We start from the raw sequence: 24,612 nt of genomic DNA on the forward strand, positions 1-24,612 counted from the left end.
TGCATTTCATTAGAAAAAGAACATTAATTCATTCAATATTTTGGAGAAAATAAAATTGTAATGCATTTGTTTCATTTGAAAGCATAAATATGTGTGAGTTTGTTCTGCATAACATTTTTGCTGTTGCTTCAAAATTGACAAGAACTGATTTTTCTACTTCGTTCTGTTTCTCCATCCAGGTTTCATCTTGTTTACAAAGATAGCTAAAAACATTGCTGAACGGGGAAGGCGAGCCTCATGAGTCGGCCTCGTGGATTGCATCGCCATAATGGATTTGTCTAAAATGGGTATGATACAGCTCCAGAACCCCAACCACCCCACTGCCCTGCTACAGAAGGCCAACCAGATGCGTCTGGCCGGGACTCTGTGCGACGTGGTCATCATGGTAGACACTCAGGAGTTCCACGCTCACCGGACTGTGCTGGCCTGCACAAGCAAAATGTTTGAGATCCTCTTCCATCGCAGCAGTCAGCATTACACCCTGGACTTTCTTTCACCAAAGACTTTTCAGCAGATTCTGGAGTACGCTTACACTGCAACTCTCCAGGCCAAGGTGGAGGACTTGGATGATCTTCTGTATGCAGCAGAAATCCTGGAGATTGAATACCTGGAAGAGCAATGCCTCAAGATCCTGGAAACCATCCAGTCTTCAGATGACAATGACACGGAGGTCAACCTTAATGATGGGAGCACAGAGGAGGATGATGAGCGCAAAGGCCACAATGGAGCCAAGAACTCCAAAAAGCATTCCATGCAGAGTCCCTATCTGTCAGGTGCCCAGCAAGTCGCCATCCTGACTGGTATGGTAGATCAGAGTCCCTCGGTCTCCACCTCCTTCGGTGTCTCTACCCTGAGTCCCACCAAAGCTGCTGTGGACAGCCTGATGAGTATCGGTCAGTCTCTGCTCCAGCAGGGTTTTGGGGGCGAGCAAGTTCATCACGGCAACTCCCACCCTTTAATGACTGAGATCAAGACTGAAATGATGCAAGTGGACATGGGTGGCAACGGCCACGACAGCCCTCCGAACATGGAGTCCAGTGCCTCCAGCAATGGAGAACGAAGTGGGGAGGACAGGAACAGAGACGGTCCGGGAACACCTACCAGGAGCAGCGTAATCACCAGTGCCCGCGAGCTGCATTATGTCCGCGATGATGTCATGGGCGACCCTCAAGTTGATGTCAGCCAGATGGGGCTGGAAGCAATGGCTGGGATGACCGAGAAACATCTTGCCTCGCTGTACAGCCTACCTGCCAATCTTAAGGCAGATGCCTTCATGTCCATGCCGGCATCCATGGCGGCATCCATGGCCTCCGCCCTCCCTATGTCCCCAGCCCTGGCAATGTCTATGGACTTCAGTGCCTACGGGGGACTCCTGCCTCAGAGCTTCATCCAGAGGGAATTCTTCAGCAAGCTCGGGGAGCTGGCTGTGGGCATGAAACCAGATGGGAGGAACCAGCACGAACGCTGCAATGTTTGCGGTGCAGAACTACCAGATAACGAAGCTGTGGAGCAGCACAGGTAAGCCAAGTTTTCTTTTGAGTCGCTGCTTGCTAGTTGTTTTGGTCTTTAAATGTAGGGTGCCTTTTTTTTTTTTTTTTAAACGAATCACATGCTGCTATACAAGATTGCTTTGGTAGTTTGCATTATACCCAGCAGAAAGTCAATCAACATGATTGCTTTGTGTAACCGGGACTAAATTAGAAGGCACACTGCCCTGTTTAGTCACCTGTTTTTGACTTGGGAAGTTTTTAGGGAATAAGGAAAAAAAGAAGAAAAAAACTGTCAAGAATTATGACGAGTAACAAAACCAGTAACCCATCCACACTCGTATAAAATATGAGTTGGTGACATCCCTTTATGGACACAAACGTTAGGACTCTGTGGCTCAGGCCCAGAGATCCACTGCTTCAATAACTGCCCAGGTGACTGCTGTCGTTATATGGTCCAAGACCATTAGTCACGCCTTACAAGATGTGGGCGGCAGCTATCTGGACCCGACTAACCTCCCCTTTCCCATGTCTGCACAAGGGGGGCCCTTATTAGCTTGATCATTAAAGCAGACAGTCAGCTCAGGAAATGAGTGCTGAACCCGGGCTCGTGGACAAGGAGGTAGTTCTAGGACAAGGGAGTGGCAGAAAATCAGTGCTGCACTTTTTCTGTCAATGTCTATGAATACATCAAGGCCTGGAAACTGCACTTAAAATACTCTTCCTGTAACTCAAAACTGCATTTCTTTTCATTGTATATATTATATCATTGTATGCATTTCTGCATCTGTCAAAAGATGTGTCTGCCAAGTCAGAGTATACGCACCTCACTTCTTGTGTGTTTTTGTGACTGGTGGTCTTTTTGTTACATGAAGACCACCTTCTCACCCTGTGTGTTTTTGTTTTCAATCATTAGGAATGCACAGTGGTTAAAGTTCACCTGAGGATTTGACTCCCAACCTCTGTCCCCTCATACTTGAGCCGTTATCTTGGTATGCACGGCTAAAAGCTGATTCAGTCCAAGCGTCTCAATGTTGTCTGCAGAAAATACTGAGTATTACAGAATGGCTTTTACCCCAAAGAGAAATGTCCTTGTTTGCAACCATACACCAACGGTTGTGCTGTGTTTTTTTTAAAATTCCATTTCGAACGTGTGGTGGAGTCAGATAATTATTATTATTTATTTTTTTGGGTGTAGGCTGTTACTTCTGAAAGTGTGTAAATCCACGTGGTCTTCATGAAAAGAGCCTATTAATCAGTGAATGAGAGGGAAATTTCTGCATAGACTGATACTATTCCTCTTTTTTTTAAAAGAATGTTTTGTGACGCTTGTGATCAGTTCTTCTGAACAGGCTTTAACAAAAGCTTTACCAAGCACTGTAGCTTCTGTGCGAGATGCAGTATTGTAGTCTCACTGCGTTAAAGGACAGACCACATTAGTCTCTGTCTTGAGAAAAGTCTGACGTGTGAAACGGTTGCCAGTGTTTCAAGAGGAATTTCATCAATTCGCTCAATTCGCTCAAGCCGGGAAATCTTGTATCAAAGGAGATTTCCAAACCGTTTCATGCATTGATCTTCCCGCCTCTCCCCATAGCATACTAATGGATTAATTTAGACGGGTTGATACACCGACACGACACTGTTTAATATTGTACGTGCTGTCCTGACAGCCTCCTGAAGTGTAGAAATCAAACATTGCATCATCCGCTGTCTGCTTTGCTGTCCGCACATGAAAGGTCTGCTGTGCTACCCTGAGATGCTTGATAATTCAGACGCTCCTCTTGTCCTCACAAGTTCCAATGTGGGTCATTTGATAGCATATAAAGTCTTTTTTTTTCTTCATTTTTCTTTCTTTTTCTGTATACAGCCTGTCAAGCTGCCCAATTTTCTTTTGATGTGAATGCAAGATGTTTTATTTCATACGAGCGGAGTCGTGTTCCCTCTGACTAATTACACATCATTTCCCCACAGCCACTGTGTCAGGGTCACTGCTACCTCTGCAACAAACTCATAAAAAAAGTTGGCAGAGTTGACTTGGTGCAGGCAGGTCAAGTCAAACACAAGGGTAATTATTTCCAGATGTGGCACAGGTCGTTGTGTGAGGTGTCTGTGTGTGCATGTCTATGTTAAAATGAATGCAACAGAAAGTGCCCACTTCCTGTATAAATTTAGTCTCTGCTCACTTTCATTCTTTTCTGCCCTGGATTGTATCATTAAAAAAACACCCCACCCAGACTGAATACATTGTATATTGGCTCCACAAGTGGTGTGTGAGGACACACAGGAGATGCAAGAGGTGGGCGATACGGCAATAATATCATATCATAATTTTTCTTTTCAGGCAGGATCACAATCAACGAATTTATTAGTTCTTTTTCAGTTGTTTTTTAAGACCATTTTGCAAGTTACTGAACATTACAACCAAATAATTTTCCCTATTTAAAGATGCAAGATTACAGAAAAACAATTTCCATTCTCAAATTTAACACTTTAAAGTTTCTGTTAATGCGTATCAGTTACTTTTCCAAATATTTATCAATTACCTTTTGAAACCCACATGAACCACTCTTCACATCGGCATTAAGTAGATCTACCGCATTGCAATCATTTATATACATTAGTAGCAGCGCTGGCCTGTTGTATGCAGCCATAGATCTGCAACTAATATAATGTGCAATGTAGCTCGATACCAACTATCTCTCTGTAAAGGCAGATCATGGAGACATTGTAATCATTCACAATACAATATCGTCATATTGCACAACCCCAAGAGGCAGGGTTTCATATCGTTCTTCGTACAATGTTAACGACTTGTTTGATTTGAGTATTTTATTCTTTGAGCTCCACAATGAAATCAGCATTTTGCTAATTATGAACCATTTTATCTAGGTCAAGTTGTTTTTAAGCTGCTTGTGTATATCTTTGAGAACTTTGTCTTTTTAAATTGAGATGTCAAGCTGTATATGCATTCTTTAAAGAGAGCCCATGGTGACTGTTGTTGCTGCTTCGGGGAGACAGGATTACAGCAATATTTTAGTAACCCTTGCACTGAGAAAATAATCAACACAGGAAGGGCCTGAGTGATTATTGGGAAAATAAATGCATGATGCAAGTGGCTAATTCTGCCGTGGTGGGGGAAAGAAGAAAGAACCCTCCACTGCTTGGTATTCCAAACACAGCATCCAATTCATGGGAACTAGCCTTGGGTTTATCTCTTTCACTTAATCGTCCATTCTCATGCAAATGACTGACCCTCGCTGTAATGTACATCACATAAGTGAAAAAAGAGCCTATTTGAAACGAGCACTTTGCCAGCATATAGCCGTTAAACATTACTGATAACCATCAATGCTTTAACTCTGCCTTTTCATAATACAGCCGGTCAATGAGTCCCCCATTTTTTTCTCCTCTGTTTTCCTAGTTATTCTTTGTATTGAAAAATTGGAAAGCATTGGGGTACGAAGTGGGCGTGGTAGAAATAATCACCCCTGCCTTAACCTCCGCACGCGCACACACTTGCGTCATTACTTTTTACACACATTACCCTCAGCAGCAGCAGCAGTCAGCGCTCACTCTTCCATTTCCTCTTCTTTTGTGGCAAAGGGGGTACAGAGGGCGCTCTAATACCCTGGGCCCCAGGTGTTTAAACAGTGGGCCTAAGGCCCTTATCTGTGCATATCAGAGTGGGACAGATAACCCTTGGCACTCCTCCTCAGTAAACCAAGAGCAGATTGAGCCCAGATAGCAGCCCATAGCGTTTATTGCAGGTGATAACGATGTATGCACACACACACACACACACATATAGCCTGCATGTTGAGGTGAGGCCAGTGTAAGGTTTACAAGCACACTGACACTTGTGTGCTTTGGCCACTATCAACCATTAACCACTGCTTTCTTCTTATACATTCACGCCATGAGCAACTGGGTAGTTGGGTTCAAATGGCCACCCTGTTGACCGCTGGTTGTGCAAGTGGCTGAAGACAAAATGCAACAAATGGTTGGTAGATGCTGGCTTAAAATTATCTGTATTTGCACAAGGTTTCATTTGATTAAAGGTGCTAAATTCTACACCCAGATTGAACATTTTTTTATTGAACACAGAGGGAGAGCAACTTCTTCCTCTGCTCAGATAGAAACTACTCCACTTTATACTAACGTAGCCACTAGTAGTTTACTAGCATATTGATGCTCCGAGTTTCATAAAGAGAACATTTCAACAATTTTCATCTCTCCACTCCGGTAATAGTAAAGTTAAAAAAGAAGTTGTATTGATTGACAGGTGTCTTTCACAGTCAGCTATGCTGGTTTCCACTTCCTCCTCCACCCTCTTTGCCCAAACGTTTGGTTCCGTGGCTCCATTTGATTAGGATTAGTTGACTGAATCAGATTTCCGGGGGTCTGAGGCCCTACACTAAAGTGAGACGGAGAATTTTTATTTCCATATGAATTAACAGAAAATGGGTGGACCGGTTCATTCCAACAGCGCACCCAATTCACGAACGGTCCAGTTTATGCCCAAGTTCCCTCGGAGTGACCATTTACAAATGCACCCAATGTCTCAGTCCTGCTCGCTGACTACAGGACCTCACCTTTGATCTTTTAAATAACTAAAACTAAAGCAGTTTCAAGCTTATGATCCTAACCTCTAAAACTGTGGAAGCATTTTCCAGCTTCCTGAAAGAATCCCATCAACAGAGCATCCATTACATGGCAGTGGATTACCCTCTATTTGAAATCACTCAGTGAGCTAAGTCTCCCCAGCTTGCGCTTAGAGGTACAGTACATGTTGGTGTAACAATCCAACAGCACAAAAAGCCTCACTCAACGAAAACGCTTCTCCAAGAAATACCTCAACCGCAGACAACAGCGGAGGGCTTATTCAAGCCCGGCTGCCACATCGTCTCCCTTTTTATCTTCACACAGGTGCTTTTTTTTTGCCCTTATTGGAGGCGCCGTGTTTTGTTCATGCCCCTGAGGAACTGGCGCTTTGACCGGGCCCACGGTGATGGCTGAGGCAGCTGCTGGCTGAGGCCCAATTATAGACAGGCTTTAAAAGGCTCTGGTTGAACCGTAAAGATTTACACCACCATCGCTCTGATCTCAGATCTGGGCTCTGTCCTCACTGTCAGGATAGGGAGATGCATCGATTAAAGACTTAACACGGGGGGCTACATCAAGTGGAATGGACGACACACACACATGCGCGCGCAAACCGACGTACAGATCAAGCCTTTTATTGTTGTCGTCAAGTGGCGAGTCATCGTCTTAAATCTGGTAGAGCTGCTTTTATAGAAGGAATTGAGGTGCTTTTTTTTTTTGGAATGGGGTGGTTGGTGAAGGAAAAAAAGGACACCACCAATAAAAAAGGGGAGGGGGCAGTGTAATATCTAGATAGTGGCTACGGCAATGGAGGGAGGCGATCTAATCAGCCTCCTGATTAGATCACCTCCCTCCCTGAGATAAGGGTGGAGGGAGGTGCTGGTGCTTTGTAAAGTTAGCAGCTTGACTTGGTGCGACCAGCTGCCTCTGTGTGGCTAACGGCGCTCGGCAGACGTGGCCTTTGCTGATGCGGTCTGGCAGGCGCTGCTATGAAACGAACACACTGAGGCCCCTATCTTTTGTCCCTGTGGGGGCTTTGGGGTCTGTAGGGAGGGATAAGGATAACATACTGTACTGGAAGTGTGTGTGTGTGTCAATGTGAGTGGATGTTTTTATTTTTTTGTCATGATGTGAGGGGCTGTGTTGGGGGGGCTCAAGGGGAGTACTAATTACAGCCAGTTATCAGGTGTCATGCAAATGTGTTATCGGCCTTAACTTCCTGATGTCTATCTCTACTGCCAGTAGCTGCTGTGAGTGTTGGCAGGGGAAGAGGTTGTGCCACTGTTTCTCTGTAAATCCACACACAGTGAATTTCAGCAGGGAGAATGATTTAACTGCGTTCTTTTTTTTTATATCCTGGGAACCTTTTATTCGACTTTCAGACCTTCTTTTCTTGGCAGACTTTCTTACTGTATTAAGGTGCATGCATCATTGTCAACTTTCCCATTAAAAAAGAAAAAGTCAATAGAATTAGAATGATCTGGCCTTAAAGCTGAGTGGGTTTTAGTTCTAGTTCATAGAGCTCTGCCTCTGTTCTCCTGGACCTGAACGCTCTGGGTTCTAATCCCATCGATATCCCATTAGCATCCCCTCTCTGGGTCCCCGCCACATGAAAGATGTGTCGGTTCCCCCTCTCTGATTCTATTGCTCTGGCAGACCGTAAGGAGGACGGCCACAATGAGCAAATGTGCTAGAGCCAAAGGGCCAACCCAAGTGTGCTCACAAATGTCCTGTGTGTGTGTGTCTGTGCGTTTGTGTGTGAAAAAGCTGCCACCGCCACCTCAGAGGCCCCCTAGCCTCCCTGGGAAGTATCAAACCAGAGCCCTCCGCGGGCTTCCAGCGAGAGAGCTTCTAATTAGCCTCTTTGTTGCCACTTGAATGGTTTGCCAGAGATTGGCAAGGGGCCCCAATGGAGTGATACCAGCACGCTAAGAAGCTGGTCATAAAAATTTCCCCTCATTCTCTCCATCGTCACCTGTCACAAAGGAGCTCTCAGGTAGGAAACTGAGGCCAGAGAAGAGCACCATGTGAGCTTTTAATCCACCTCTTCGGGGCCCAAGGAAACATGATTGCTCAACAGGTGAATGCTGGGTTGTGTTAGCTGGGAGGATCTCAACAATGGATTCATGGAAATTTAAAATGAAGCCCCCCATCGTAGCCTCCAATAATTCATGTTACTGGTAATGCACACGTAGAGGGGGTTATTATGCTGCTGTTGAATTGCTCAAAAGAAGTCAACCTGGTATGACGAGTATTCACGAGCAATTTGGACAACCATTCATTTAGTGAAATTACAGTGGAAAAGATATTGCATGAATGGGTACTTTAAAGTGTAAACTATGATGAAAACTCTCATGCAAACTAACTAAGCCTACTTGATTCAAACTTAACACAACAGGAATTGTTAATTGCCAAAAATGAATGAATCTGCTCAAAAGTTGGTTTATCAGCTTTATATGGAGTAGATACCAACTTGTTTTATGTTTTCATAGCGTATATATCAACACAAGTTAATAGCCATAAGGACACGTTGACACATTTATTCAAAATATCATAACCTTTCTCACTCTACGTTATAACATGTAATTATTTAAAAACATCACAATTATCTGAATAATTTTTCGAAGGAAATGGTCAAGAATAATTGGAGACATTGCATGGCGTCTTATTTCATGCAACTAGCATGTTATTTTACTGGCCAATAGCACCTTATTTGTAATTAATTAGTTTATTATAAATGTATTCATTCTATTTTCACAATTGTTATTGATTGTCACCCCTCAATACCACTTGATGTCACTTCCCACCCTGAACTATTGACACATGTGTTTCATGGGTTAGGATACAAATAAATCCAAACTCCATTACCAAACAAGAACCTTATTTCGCTATCGCGAAGCAGCCTATCTGCCTGTCAGAAGATTCAAAATGCTGTCAGACCTTTTACTTGTGGCATCTGACATGCTTCCTGGCGAGCAACGTGGCAGGAGTGCAATGAATGTCAAGGCGACTTGGAGCTTTAGCGCCGGCCGACACGTTTTAAGCTCCGCTGTAATCCAGGAGGGATCAGTTGGGTAAATCATGGCATAAAGCTTAAAACCATAATTGATTTATGTATCTGCTGACCGAAGACGCCCAGAGAGATTACCAGAGGGAGAGAGCTGATGATGGATAGGCTGGCCCCCCTCTCTCAGGCTGCATGCGAGGTGGGGGTTGAATTCAATTGAAGGGAGATTTGTCTGCCTGAAGAGCAACAATGTCTGTCTGAAAACAGAGTGTGAGTCGGAGAAGAAATACATAAATCATCTGAGGTGTGTATTTACAAAATTGTGCCGGAGTATTTATGTGTTTATGAAGCGCTTCTTTGCCAGTTTTGAAGTGTTTCTTATATTTAACTGACGCAAAGGCTCATTCTGAAATGGAGACGGATATTTTGATTGTTATTCCAACATGTAAAATCGCAGCTAATTAAATTTACGGGTTTTTCGGAGACAATGCAGTATTGACCAATGCTCTCATAACTAATCTCCATTGTCCATATTGTTCATCCATTGTACTCACATGGCCAGTGTCTCGCACAAAATCAAAAACACAATTTTCCCATCGTACCCTACAAAAACAGACAGTGCTTTTTGTTCATGATAAATATAGATATATTAAGTTTTCAGTAAACTGAAATTGAAATGTGACAAAATATCACATTTTATTTTATTGGTTTTACTATAGCTTTAATTGTATTACTTTTTCATTTATTACGATTTTAACATTCAAATCAGCCATAAAATAAATCATGTTTATTTACAAACAATATTATTCCCATGAATGTCACTTTTGACACATACAATGTTTTGTATAGTGCTAAAAAGACAATATCATATTTGTAAAGGTATTAACCGTGACATCAGACTCGTCACATTGACTGGAAGATGTCATTAAGACGATATCAGTGTCCCCCCTAATTGACATCATAATTTTCAGATGGTCACTGAGGATTCGACGGTGAACACAATTTGATTGGTCAGCCAGTCTTCCTGCCATAATCAGCCCATGAATTTCTCTTCTGACACATCATGAATCCTCTCTTTCTTGTTTACTGCCCGACTGTCAGCCGTCTCCAAGGTCTCTCTTGACCGCTTCCAGATTGTTTTGTGTTTGTCTGTTTGTCCCTGGGCCCCGAAAGGCGAGAGTGGGATAGTAAAAGAAGAAGAAAAAAAAGCCTTTTCCATTTCCTGGACTGATCACTGAAGCGGGTGGCTCTGACATGTCATGACTCAAACAGCATCATTTCTGCCACTCCTGTCTAGCCGGTGACCTTACAAATGATGCTGTAGGCTCCCACCATATGCCATTAAGCATGGTGTAAAACAGGAAGGGGTTTTATCCCTGGTCATACGAGCAGAGACACCCAGACATCCTCTGCAGTTTTAAAACTCTCTGCTCTCACTTTTCGGAAAAGAAAAGCAGATTACAGCGGCAGTACTCTCTCTGATGGTTTTGTCCTTATACTTTTTTTATTATCCTTTCCCGTCCCTGCTTGTGTTTTATTGCCTCCTGTGAGCGTTGGTCTGAGGCGAGGAGCTGGAGCTTCCCTAACAGGTGTTTGGGTGCTTATCGCCCACGTCTGTGTCGTTATCTCTGGCCCTCAGCTTCCTGCATCCTCTCTCTTGCATGCCTCAGAGTGGGGATATATTTCACTTAGCCTCTGACCTGAAACCTTCTTCTCTATCTCTCTGGGTCTCTCTCCCTCCTTCCCTCTCTTTCTCTCAGGCGGTGAAGACATTTCAACACCATCACCTAACTTGACTTTTTTTTTCTTCTTCTTCTCAATATTACTCAAAGCCACCAAGAGTCCCTCAAATAAAACCAAAGCTACAACTACAAATCATTTTTATTTCCATTGAGGATATTTTTAAATGCAACAATCAATTTTCACTTGACAAATTATTTGAATTATTATCAAAACTGGTATTTGTTTTTCATTGTTTGACTAATCAATCCATCAGATTTGATCATAAAACACATTTAAAAAGAATCCTGTTGACCAAAGTCCTATACAGATCAGAGCAGGTAGCTAAAAACACCAACATAAACATTAATGTTCACAGCTCGTGGACACAAATAAATAACACACAGGCAGCAATCTTTCAAATTGTGTTTGAGCCTGGACTTGTAAAGGGAGGGATCAGATCTGGAAAGGGATGCACAGTTTTGGGAGCTGCAACAGTAAAGGTGCGGTCATCGCTGAGCTAAAGTTTAAATCCCGGGACAGTCAGGAGCCCAACGTCAGCCCACCTAAGGGACTTGGAGGACAAATGGATTATTATACGTAACCCTATAGTATATCTATTAATTAATTAATTAATTGTGTAGGCCCACCACATCCTAAATATACAACGTTCGCAGATATTTTAGAAAATCAATTGTAATCCCCAAATGATGCAGTTCGATCGAGAGAAAAAGCTCACAGTTGAATTAGAGTGGAAACGTCTTAGTAGCTTCAGCACAGAGTGAGCTTTGATGGTGTTGGGAGCTGCAAGTTTGATCCAGCATTTTGTCAGAGTGATTGGTCTCAGGCTTTAGCCCCACCTCCACATTCCCTCTATCCTTCCCTGCTCCCAAGTCTCACACAGGGACAAAGGCTAAAGTGTCTGTTGCGATGCTGGTTTGGAGGGGGTTGACCCCCTCGGAGGACCTGACAGGGGCCCTTCTTTTTTTATTTTTTTCTAATCCCCATTCTGAGTGGGCACAGAGGGGAGAGAACCCATAGTCTAACACCCATGAGAGAGTCTATTGTGAGCTGTGGGCTCTGTTACAGTAGGATGGATGCAGGGGTCTCAGGCCCAGATAAACGCCGGGGTCAGCCAGGCCCCCGTTATTTACAGTAGGCCCTTTCATTGCCTGAGTGAAACAGGAGCCTATGGTGGAGGTGGAGGTGGTGGGAGGGCTTCAGGGGACGACCACTGTTTGTGCTCAGCCAGGCCTCCACTATAGGTCAAAGAGCACGGGGGTGGTTCCACAGGGGTTACAGACCTGACTTTTGTCTGGGCGTTGGGGGGGGTGTTGCTGCTTCATTGGGGGAAAAGAAAAGGTAGGAGGAGGGGGGGTGGGCTTCAGAGAGTAAAGCCAGCAGTGATGACATCCACAGAGACCTTTTATGTGATGTGACTTAAGAATATGTACTGAGGGCTTAAAGGATTGTGAAAAAAAAACAAAAAACTGACCCCATTTTGTAAATATAGTCTGCGTACTTTCTTAAAAATGTTGAAAACATATTGATGCCATTTTAATACTTGTAGCAAAACGCAGCTCAAGTATCTGCACTATAACCGGCTATAACTTTTCGGCTGATTGAATATGCTGGGGAAAATTGTCAAAATTGACTCACAATATATTTTTTACCAAACACTAACTCTTGCAAATGGAAAACTGCAGTCTTTCAAGTCTGACGAATTAGAAATGAAAAATAACTGGGGGGTGGGGGAAACGGGCTTAATTAATGTCGACAACCTGCTGCACCTATACCAACACAAAGAGCGATGGCAGGAGGACTCAATAGGTGCTCTTTTGTCAGGGTGTCGGTCAGGAAAGTGAAACTTCTACACCATCCCAGATGACTGCATGCTGCCTTCAATTGTCCTGAAGTGACTCTGACCTACATAAGAAAAGCACAGAACTCAATCCACTATTGGAGCAAAAGAAACGTACACACTTAAAGTAGTAAAAGGGTTCACAGCTACTTGCTATAACCCAATGCTTCAAAATTAGTTAATACGGTCGTCATCGTTCTCACATGACATACAATAATCTGTAGTAGTACAAAACCCAAATGGTCTCCGATCAGGCTAGGGTATATAAACACTCTTTCCCCTCTACACCGAAACGGTTGCCGTCAAATACATTTATTAAGCTTAATCCCACACGATCCATTACCAACCCAATTCCTGTGTGTTGCCTTTTAATTAAGAAACAAGAAGTTGCCAAGGGACAGAACCAGTACCATCTGTTAGAAGACTCCAGCATAATCTTGCCATAATCATCTGTCAACCTTCCATGTTGGGAGGACAGAGGAAAGAAAGCCAGCAGAGACGTACAATAAGGACAGCGTTCTCTCAGGCATTCATTTGCCGGAACCAATTTTATTATTTTTACTCTGACAATGACGGGAGGGGTTAAAGGTCAGCAGGCGAGAACTTTACAGATGAAGCGGTGTTGCGGCAGTTTTGTTTGACCCTCCACCCCTCACCCCTATTGTCCTGGGAGAGCACAAAGGCTCCTGTCAAACTCTAGTGGTCAGCGCTTCTGCCAAACCGCAGCAGTCAAGGGTTTGAAATTGCCAGGAGCCGACCACCATTGACCAATCAGGAGACAAAGAGAGAAGCAACGGTTTGTCTCCTCAAATGAAAAAAGAGCAGGAAAGAATCATCTTGATCTCTTTCTTAAGTTTTTGTTCAGAGATGCAGTCTCCGGTGGAACATCATTTTCGATATTGAGGTACATTATATTACAGCTTGGGAAATACAATGTATTGCTATTGTATTTCAAGGCCACACAACAGAATATGTGATATTTAAAATTAGTCATTACTCATATATTCATCCCGTTTTCCAGAATTTTCACTGAACATTTGATTAGAAATAAACTATTAAACTACAACTCCTATTTCCCAGTGTAGCACAAAAAAAAATAAAGAATGAAAAAATTAAATGCTTCTGCAAAACACACACACAGTATATACATAGAATAGTATTGGATAGGAACATTGACTTGAAATTTAGCTTTAAAAGAAGTAAATAATTGTCTTTCATCCTGGTAAAAAAAAAAGAACCCACATAACTAGACTGCAATTTTTATTGTTTTGCTGTTTAAGCTTCCATCCATTCATCGTCTATTTATTGTGGACTAAGAAGTAATTTATTCTAATAAATCCTATAAAAGGCGGTTGGGTAATATTCTTTTGGCCCCGTAAAGCTACGTTTCAAACACACCAGAGCGCTGCAGCAGGTATTACTCAAACGCTACTGTCCTCATTAATCCATCCGTAACAGCCCTTGTGGTGGCTCGCATTAAAAACTCAGTTGGTGGACAAAGTCCCTTTGACATTTTTCACCTCGAAAGAGAAAAATAACATTCAAAAGGTAAAACCGTATGGGAGCACAGCTGTAGCCTGAAAAAAAGGGCTTTCCGGCATTACATTTACTCTGCTTGTGTCTCGCTTTCTGTCTCCTAAATACCCTCGACATATTATGGAGGAGATCAAACGCTCAGGAGAGATGTGGGCTGCATGTGGGTGTCGAGGTACAATGTAGGCTTGTACCAGCGTTCTGTTCGATGTATAGTACACTGACATCGGAGTTAAATTTAAACATCGTCCTGGTGGAAAAGGAGACGAGAAGTAAATGAACAAGTATGTTTGTCATAGTCATTTAGCGTAGTTGACGAGTTGCTTAGTCAGTTAAGAGAATATTTGATAATCAATTAACCTTTTTCTATCGAGGAAAATGCCAAATCCTCTACGGTTCCACATGTGACAGTTTGCTGCTTTTCTTTGTTTTATGTTGTCGTAAATTTTATATATTTTTTTTTGATTTTTCAGGAAAAAGCAAGACATATGAAAATGTTTATGGCCTGTCTTTATGGCAATTTATACAATAAATGATTAATCACTCAAACAATTATCAACAGATAAATACATACTGGAAATAATCAATAGCAAGTTGCGTTCTGATGCGGATGGGGAAGTTCATTTGCACAATGGTGATGGCCTCTATTGTATGTAAAAGGTGTCGTCCTAGTGTGCCAAAGTTATGACGAATAACTTTGTCAGGCAAATCAATACCTTCACTATGAATTAATGTGTGCTTTGGGGGTCTTCTACTTTCTTAAAATGGTAGTTTTCTAACATAAAATGATATTTCAATAAACGTATAATCTCCAGAATCTCATCCTCTTTGACAGTTTTTGAAACCCATCCTGAAATTAATGTAATTGTTACTTCACAATGAAATCAAGCAAAGAGTCCAAATAAGTCCTGTTGCGTCTTCCAGACTGTCTTTATGTACTTGTGGTCAGGGGGGAGCCTCGTTAACTGCTCCATTAACAAGGCTGTTATTAATTAAACAATAAATAATCCAAATGCCAGTATCGAGCTGCTAATATGAACCTCGCTTCAGTTTGTCAACTTGGATGCTTGGGCTGACATTGTCTTCGCAGGGAACAGTAGAAATGGCAATGGCCGGTGTGTCCGTTTGTTGGCCAGTATGTCGTGGGGTCTGCACCAGCACCCAGAGGTCAGTGGACATGGTACAGCTTTCACATGGCCCTGAGGTCCTGACCCCCACCTTTTGTTGGCCATATTCACCCCCCCTCCCCTCCTCCCAGCAAGGACCGAAGCCCTTTGAGCCGAGCCCTCAACCCCCCGCAGAGCGCGCCCCTTCAGCACATTAATAGTGGCACTGGAACTAATTGCCCAACCTTAGATGTGCTTGAGACCCAGATTGCTTCAGCTGCCAGTGCACCACAAACCCCCCAACACTCCACCCAAAACAGAAGAAAACCTTCAAAAGAAGAATCGCAAAATTGCTGGTTTCTCTGCCCAGTCCTTTGGTAATACACAGCTCTCCTCTTCAAAGGGCTTCCTTTATTTCTTTGTGTTACTGTAAATGTGCATCCATTCAAGCTTGTTTTGAAAACATCACCCTCCCCTTTCCTGCCGCGCTTTCGATTTTTGTCTCGCCATTCAGCGCTGGCATTGGTTTCGCTTTTACTCCCGCAAGAAGACTGACAAGTACTCACTATGTAGCTCGCGCCTTGGCGAGACCTTCCCACACATGCCATCCACCGCCATTTTGTTGCTAACCCCGTCGGGCACGATAAAGCGCCAAATCACCCTTTTGTATTCTGCACATGTATCGGTAATCCTTCCCATCATTTCTTAAATATTTTCTTCCAGGCTTGCACTTTGAACTGTGAATTGCAGTACGGGTGTAAAGTGGTGTCTAGCACCAGACTGTTGCTGTTAACACTGTCACGTCTGCCGTCTACTCGGCTGCATTCAGCGTCGCCCGAGTTCAAAGAGACACTGAAAAAGAGGGAAGCAGCCTGAGAGGCGTTTTATGATTTTATTGGGCCAGAGGAACCATTGTTTGGAAGGTGTTGGACTGTTATCTGTCGTGACATTATGAGAGACAAAGCACATACTCTGTCTGTTTTGTGTTTGTGGATGCTTGTGTGCATATAATGTATTCTAGCATTTAGTTACAGTGTATCGGGGTGGAAATGTGCGTTTCTTTGTCACATCATTTCCAGTTGTCTAATTTCAGTGTAGAACCAGGTCGAGAATATGAAGCCTTTTTTCAGGTAAACGTCTAAAGCTTGTCCCTCTGTCTGTCTGATTAGTTTAAGTCTTCATATTGTGTGTCAGTTCGGATGTGCATTTGCCAAAAAAGACCTATACAGATAGGCATCCTGGCTTCTATTTTTTTCCTTCACTTTCATCCCACCAAATGGTTTTTGTCTGTGATGGCACCAAAGAAAATGTCTCTGCAAATATATTGAAATGGTGAAGAAAGGAGAACAAACAAACTCCAAAACCTGGTAAATCATTGTTCTTTCATGTGATCATGTGATATTGTAATTGGAATTTACCCAAGAACATTGATGTTTTACCTTATGTCTGGTTGTCATATGTGAGGGGATAGGATTGTTTTTGCAATATACAAATTAATTTTCCACTACTGTATTGTGTTGCCATCTTCCTGAGTCAGCTCAGTGTGTCTAGAGGGGAAACCATATGCGGGAAAGAAAATGATCATTATGGTCGATAGATGCTATTTTTTACAAGTCAACTCTATTGTAAAAATGTTCACGATTTTATATGAATCTGAGGGGTTGATGCAGCGTACATCTGAGGAGGAGTCAGCTTTGTATTGAAGCAGCACTTTTAGGCACAGAATGAGTAAAACATAGGCCTTGTTTGACGAAATAACTTCAGGTAAAGGTCCACTTTGTAGATTCTGGTTGTTCCAAGAGCCCCACTGGGAAACTCCTTGTGCTACCTGTTCCTTTTTACCTGTGTCTGGCCTGTTCACAGAGGAACCGTCCACATCTAAAATTAGAAATCTTGACCCAGATGTTACGACCACACCTCTCTGTCTCAGAGTGACCTTGATAATATTAATAAAAAGTATTTGAGCACCTAGTTGACTGGTGCAGTAAGGACATGGCCATTGTTTAATCGTTGTGCACATTGGACTAGGGCTGCAACTAACGATTATTTTAATAATCGATTAATCGGTTGATTATTTTTTCGATTAATCAATGAATCGGATAAAAAAAAACAAAAGCATTCATTTCCAACCCTTTATTCAAAAACAGAACTGAGTGTTCAGAACGTGCACAAACAGGTTGCTCCTTGAACATGCCTATGCTGTTAATTTAAAAAATAAAATAAAAATTGACTAACACTAAAAACATACACATGTATGCTTTACATCTGCCAAATGTGAGCCTGTTTACTGTAATTGATCTCCATGGAGCATAGGCTGCATTTAGCATACCCTGCTTTATCAATATGTATGAAATACTGGGACAGTGGGAAGCTGTACTGCTCCTCTCACGTCTGTTTTGACCTCTTCATCTCAGCCCTGCATCAAGCTGCGCTACATATACAGCGTCCTCTTCCTTAAACTATTTCATTCACATCATCTGATCAATATATGGGCCTCTTATGACCACGGCATCATGTTGTTGGCTAAGCCCAACTACGTGATTTGATTCATTCTACTTTGAGTAAAAAAAATAAAAAACCTGCAGCCAGATCCACCGGTGACGAGTGACAGCGTGAACTGAACCAGACCGCAGGGTTACGGCATGTTTCATCATGTTACGTTTTTTTCCAAGCAAGACTGAACTGTAACGCAACATAACGGAACTTTAACGACGATACACAACCCAAACACGTTAGCTAACGTGATAGCAAGCTAATTAAAAACAGGTTGGAGGGAATTGAAGACGATGTCGACATCTTAACGCTGATTGGCCAAGACTCGAGACGTCACATCAAAGATGTTCTATTTTTGCAAAGATCACAACCTCAGCTTTTTTCCGTGTCTCACTCCAATCTCAGACACGCTGCCAGGCCAGTTGCTCTGCGCCGCTCTTTTTTTTTTTTTTTTCCTCCCCCCCCCCCCCCCCCCCTCTTCTCCGCGACTTATTGACTGCCGTAATAATCGCGCGAGACAACGAATCGATAATGAAATTCTTTGCCAACACTTTTGATAATCGATTTTTATCAATTTTAGCGATTCGTTGTTGCAGCCCTACATTGGACTGAACAGTGGAACCATCTAGACCTTTGGCTATGACATACAGTATAGGTCATACAACACAGGCAAAGGATTTGTTACATTTAGAAAGTACTTTCATTTCATATTTTTATCACAAACATTCACTTTCCCTGGTTCTGAGCGAAGGGCAGACCATGGGAGCTGTGGTCTTTGTTTTAATGGCATGTGACTCTGATCACACACAAAGTCTTCATGAAAGTCATTACCATCCATGGAAAACACTGGTAATGTTTTTATTGGGAGAGGGGGTTCTCGTCCAAAATACCTTTTTTACTGTCTGTTAATTCATTCACTGAGCTCTTAAAGATGCTAGTTAAAATAAACTGGAATAGTAGAGAATGCGTTTACAGCGTGCGTGTGTGTGTGTATGTGTGCGTGTAAACACTGATTTACGTTATTTTCATTCATTCATTCGTTCTCGGGCTAGTTGGTTCTGTTTGCATTTGTCTTCTCACCTTTTATTGCTCCATTATGTTTGTATCTATTGTCACATCAGCTCAGGTTCCATACATGTATGTAAGGTTTCAGCCTAAAAGAACAGAAGTAGCTCACCTGTGTTTTCCTTCTTTTTTTTTTCAATAACTTGGATTGTTTGGGTGGAGACCTCTTTAAGGTGTGCATCACAGTTTTACACTTGTTTCATTTGTTTACCTGTAGAATGTGGAGCGATGAAAAATATATAAATATATTGCAATCAATTAAAAATATCCTACCTTTCTTACCTTATTAACATTATAATATACAAATGTAAGGGATTGGGTTTTATAATATGACCATTAATGTGAAACAATTATATATATATATATATATATATATATATATATATATATATATCTTTTTTATTATAATATATAAACAAAAACTATCATATTTACTTGTCAAAGTCTCTGGTGGCTATAGTATAGTAAAAATACTTATAAGAGAGACTTTAGACTTTTTACCTCAGCATTTATAAGATCTAGGCTATGACCCTGACTGTATTAATGCTGTTGTCACTAGCTATTTTAATATGGTAACAACAACTAAATTTGGCTGAAGAATGAGTTTCATTTGCACAAGCTGAAGAAGTGTGATGCATTTAGCACCTGCACCACATTGCTCGATGCCAGCAATGCACAAAGGAGCAGGGACTCCGGATCGTTGTACTGCCAACCCAAGAATTTGTGTAATCTCTAGATATGTCAGATTAGGTGTGATCCAATATTCAGGCCATAATGTGAAATAAAATGATCCATTGAAGCCAAGACTGATGAAATTCTTTGAGGCTCAGCAGCTCTTCAAAGAAATAGTAGCAGCTCCTTTCAGACGTGTTCAAGTTATGTCTCTGCTTTTGAAAGGAGCTGATGCCTCATCCTAGAGGCTTTGACTGAGCCAAGGTTACTGTTCCCATATCATCAAACTGCATTCAGAGACATACGAATGCATCTGTGGGTCCTTTTGACTGAATAAAAAGTGAAAAAAAGGTAAATTCCTTTGAAAATGTCCCCCTTTGTACCTATTTAATGCTAAAGAGTTTGTCATTCCAAGTGCTTCAGACAACTTCTGCAGTTGTAATCAAAAAGTTACCTCCATCATTTACTTACGATTGAGAGAGAGGGAGAGACACACAATGAGGGTTTGGTCATGTTGTGACATGAAAAGCTGAAACACTCAAAAGCTTGTTGCTTTTCGAGAGACTCATCAGCTCTACCTGCTCTCAAAATATGGCATCTCGTACTTCAGTTTGCACGCTGCCAAATAATCCATCATAGGACACATTTCTTCTTGCTCCTTTTTAAATAAACTCTGCAGGGGCAGTGTGTCTGCCGGCCGGTCAGATAATCCTTCACGGAAATGTATCCGCTGACAGATGTGTGCATGGCTAACAAGAATTACAGTCACGATAAGAAAGAATGAACTTTATCCCCTTGTTGCAACAATACAGTGATGGATGTCTACACTATTATGCCATGGTAAACATACTTGACATGTGCCAGCTGTAATCCGGATGACCATGCACTTCAAATCTCCACTTGCTGCTGACGTGGACAGCTTCTGTTCCTGCTGCTGTGCAATAATTATTCTGTAATAAGTGCCGTATGCTGACATGTAGAGAGTGGACTCATCCTTCATCACAGGTTAACCTGTTGATCGGTCTTTGGTGACAGACGCCGAGACAGAACAGAGACACATTCATCATCATGAATCCGTTCCAGACTGCTTGTCTAGTGTTTTAATCCCCCGTCGGCCAGTCCTGGATGACATGATACCGGGAGTAATATTTTATTATTTAATTTCATTATTTTCATTTCTCACATGCTTTCTGGAGCTTGACCCATAGAAGTAATAGTATGAGTAATACGTTAAAGAGTTATAGTGAGGCGGTGGGGACCTCTTATACTGATCACGTCTGCCTGGGTCAAATTGATCACTTTAAGCGGATGATTATTAAAGCCAATTTTCTTTTTTCTTTATTAAAATTGTTCATGCAGATTACCATTTTATTGACGTTTGCATAATGATCACATGAAAATAAAGTCCCGAAACGGACAGCTTAGCTATTTACTGATTTTTATTGACTGTCAAAATGCAGTACAGCTGTTTCAAACACTTTCAAATTACAGTACTGTGCAAATTGAATGACTGTACTTTAAATACACTAAGCTATAGTACAGTATTGTTTAAACGATATAGCTTACTGTAGCCTAAACCCCAAAAGAAGTCAGTAGTGCAAACAGGTTTCTAGACGCAGCCTGATGGTGGTTTCAGTGCTTTTCAAATCAATCAATTCGGCTATCAATGCCGAAATGGTAACAGAGTTTGAAAACAAATGGATTCATAAAATACAGTTTTGCGGGAGTAAATTAGAATAACTAAATTAGAATTAATGTGTGGTGAGATGCAAAATGAGGCGGAAGTAAATTATTTAAACAGCATTTGTATGGGAATGATTCTGCCCCAACTTATTGACCCCTTTTTATATAACTGTCATCACTAGAAGTGTTTTTCCCCTTAATGGTTAATAATGTTTCCTTGCGTTTTGAGGGTGCAGATGCTTGCATGTATGTGCATGACTTTGAATTTCATCAGCCTCAATTTTAGTTGAGTTTTCTTTTCTTTTTTTTATGTTGCAGGAGCTTTTCAACACCGGCAAGAATCACATTTTGGATGAAACCTTAAATATGACCTTCTCCGTGCCAAAAAACTTTCCAGAATGTTTTTTTTTTTTTGGCAAAAAAACATAGGGAATCGTCAGCTCCATTTGGCAGAGGAGATGAGACGGTGTGTGGGATTGCATTCAAAAAGGCTTGTGAAAAGTTTAGTAGACCTGTTGATTTTGTTAAGTTTGATAGGCAAAAGGCTTTCGTGTGAGTGAATTAATTAATTACAAAAATAAAAAAGTAATGAAGGCCAATGGTGACCAATGATGATTACAATATAATCAGCCTAATAACCACTACGAGGTTGACAGGCTGCAGTTGTTCGTGGCTTGTGATCAAGTGGATATGTCCCAAAAACATGAGCATCCACGGACATCAAGTGACCACTTGGTGTTGTAGGGCTGTGACTGGGTTTGAATTATTTATCATGTCATTAGCAGCTGGTCTCATTTATTCCAAGTGGCTCTTTTATTACCACTATGCAGAGGTTCTGCAGATCAGGGGTGACCTTTTTTGACACAGGAAAATAGTCAAAGGCCAAACATTAATAAATGGGAAGTTTTCAACCAGTTATGAGACAAGAACATCTGTGTTTTTAGACCAGAAAACCCCTATGGGCCATGAACAATCTATTTGCTATTTTAATAACTATACAGCACTATGAAACAGTTTATCGTTTGACATTACAGTCGTTTATTAGTGTGCCTACGTATTACAAAAAGTGCTTCTGTATCTGCTGCGCTTAAATTAAATCTAAATTAATTCAATACTTTTTAACTCTAAGTGCCCACTTTAAATAGTATGGCCTTATGTATATTTATGTAAATATGTAAAGTTAAAACGGGCAAAAATGGCCAAATATTGGTTTCTGTTCATGGCCCACTTAAAAGATTAAGATGCAAATATAAGATATACATCTTAGTCTAATATTAAGATGGCACAGAAACCAATAATTTACCAATTCTCCCTGTCTTGTGTGTGTTACAAGAGGTAAGTAGTACAGTTGGGTGTATTTGTTTAGTTTCTTTCGATGTGATTAACCGGGTTTTGTTATGGTCCTAAAAAAGAGATGGTTCTGAAATAGCCTTGAATGCGAAGCACTGATGTGAAAACAAACACAATTCAATTATTTAACGTTTATCCAATAGCATGGAGGACTAAGAGGAGAGTAACATCAAGTCCTCCAGTCGAGGCCTCAAAAGAAAAACATCCTTTATTTGTCATACAAAAAAAAAGTCAGAAGCTGTTTTAAATCTTGTGAATAGGGCTCTCGAGTGTTTGAGCTTATGACCTTGGAGAGATAATTATTGCTGAATGGGAGCGCTCGGTATTAAACATCGCAGTGAAATTACATTTGTGAACACTCAACGCTAAATATGTTCTTGACACTGCTTTTTCACGACAAAAGGAACTCCTTCAGCAGCTTTGTTGTTCTACTGTGGCAAAGCTTGCTTTTTCAAAGCTAAAGAGCTAACGCTTAGGTTACGTGTGTGTGTGTGCGTGTGCGTGTGCGTGTGTGTGTGTGTGTGTGTGTGTGTGTGTGTGTACAGCTCCATTTATTTATCTTTTCTAAATATTTTGTCCAGAGCAAGATAAGACCCCCTAAAATAAATAGCCATCAATGCATTAACTGTATTATTTTTCACATATTTTTTGCCAGGTAGCAATGCACACAATCTCAGTGCATTAGGACTGAAGATGGAAATCAAAACCATGTACTCACTGTGCAAATTATAAGATTCTAAAAGAAAACAAATCTATTGCTCTCTTGTTTCATGCAGAAAACATGACTTAGCCAGCAGCAAGTGCATGCATCCAAGATCTCGCACAGTTAATCAACTCATTTAACTGATTCATTTGTGGCTATTGCTTCTTTGCATCATCAGTATTACGACATAGCATGACATTCAAAACATGCAACAATGACAAATGTAGCAGCCGTTGGTATAATTTGTGGTCGGTTTAGCAGATCCACTCTGGTTTGTGTCCATCTTCACAGTTCAGCACATGTCACTGTGCTGTTTTTGTCATCTTTGCATCCATGGTGTTTATGACTGCTCATGCTGAATAACCATATTTTACTCTGTGTTGCTGTAGGTGTTGAACATGTCTAATATTGTTGCCAATATGATAAAAGACACCATTTTTTTTCTTCCCGATAAATGTTTGGAAAATATAAACATGTTGAACCCCTTTTTTTCATTTTCACAAAATATGCATTAGTGTAACTTTTAAAATCCAAACAACCCAAAGTCAGGAATGGTTTTCTTTGTATCACTAAAATATCTAACGAATTATTTATTATAAGGGGCGGCTGTAGCTCAGGGGGATGAGTGGTCGTCCCGCAACCCCAAGGTAGCCGACTCGATCCCCAGTCCCCCCATAGCTCACATGTCGAAGTGTCCCTGAGCACGACCCCCAACTGCTCCCCGGGCGCCCCTCAGGGCTGCCCACCGCTCAAATGCAGAGAAGAATTTCCCCAAGGGGATTAATAAAGGATACTTTCTTCTTTCTTTCTTTCTTATTCAACAAACCTAATCACATCTCATCCCACCAAGCATTCTTAATGTGGTCCCCCCAAAAATAAGACTCACCTAATGAATTACTTCCTGCGCACTACGAATTGATCTGTAAAAATAACTACAACCCCCCCCACTACATCTCTATCCACTTAGTGTGATATCAAACAGCAGTCAAATAAGGCAAAAGTAAACGGTGACAACCCAGCTGTAACTAGGCTGTTTGTGACTTCATGCTGTATGAGCTAATAAATCCAGCACTTTTGGGTGTCTTTGATTCAGATGACTAGAACACTTTTAAGCTACTCCACCACTTCACGTCAAGTGCTTACATGGCTTTTTATTCTCCTATCGCCTAATTTGACGATATATGTGTGTGTGTGTGTGTGTGTGTGTGTGTGTGTGTGTGTGTGTGTGTGTGTGTGTGTGTGTGTGTGTGTGTGTGTGTGTGTGTGTGTGTGTGTGTGTGTGTGTGTGGTGGTGTATTTCCCCCAAAACAATTGGAACTAATGAGATCAGC

At 41.6% G+C, this 24,612-nt stretch overlaps 1 protein-coding gene across 2 annotated transcripts in view; it reads left to right on the forward strand.

Moving 5' to 3' along the window:
- Nucleotides 1-268: 268 nt before the first annotated feature.
- The window catches only part of zbtb16a (zinc finger and BTB domain containing 16a), a gene marked incomplete at both ends in the record, with an annotated part of 132,150 nt that continues 107,806 nt past the window's right edge, over nt 269-24,612 (forward strand). For both annotated transcript variants that reach the window (XM_079237629.1, XM_079237630.1), the window contains one exon: nt 269-1,518. In XM_079237629.1, coding sequence (XP_079093755.1) covers nt 269-1,518 — 1,250 coding nt within the window. The remainder of the gene's footprint in view (nt 1,519-24,612) is intronic.

This window comes from Taurulus bubalis (assembly GCF_910589615.1).
Source record: "Taurulus bubalis genome assembly, chromosome: 2".
Taxonomy (NCBI): domain Eukaryota; kingdom Metazoa; phylum Chordata; class Actinopteri; order Perciformes; family Cottidae; genus Taurulus; species Taurulus bubalis.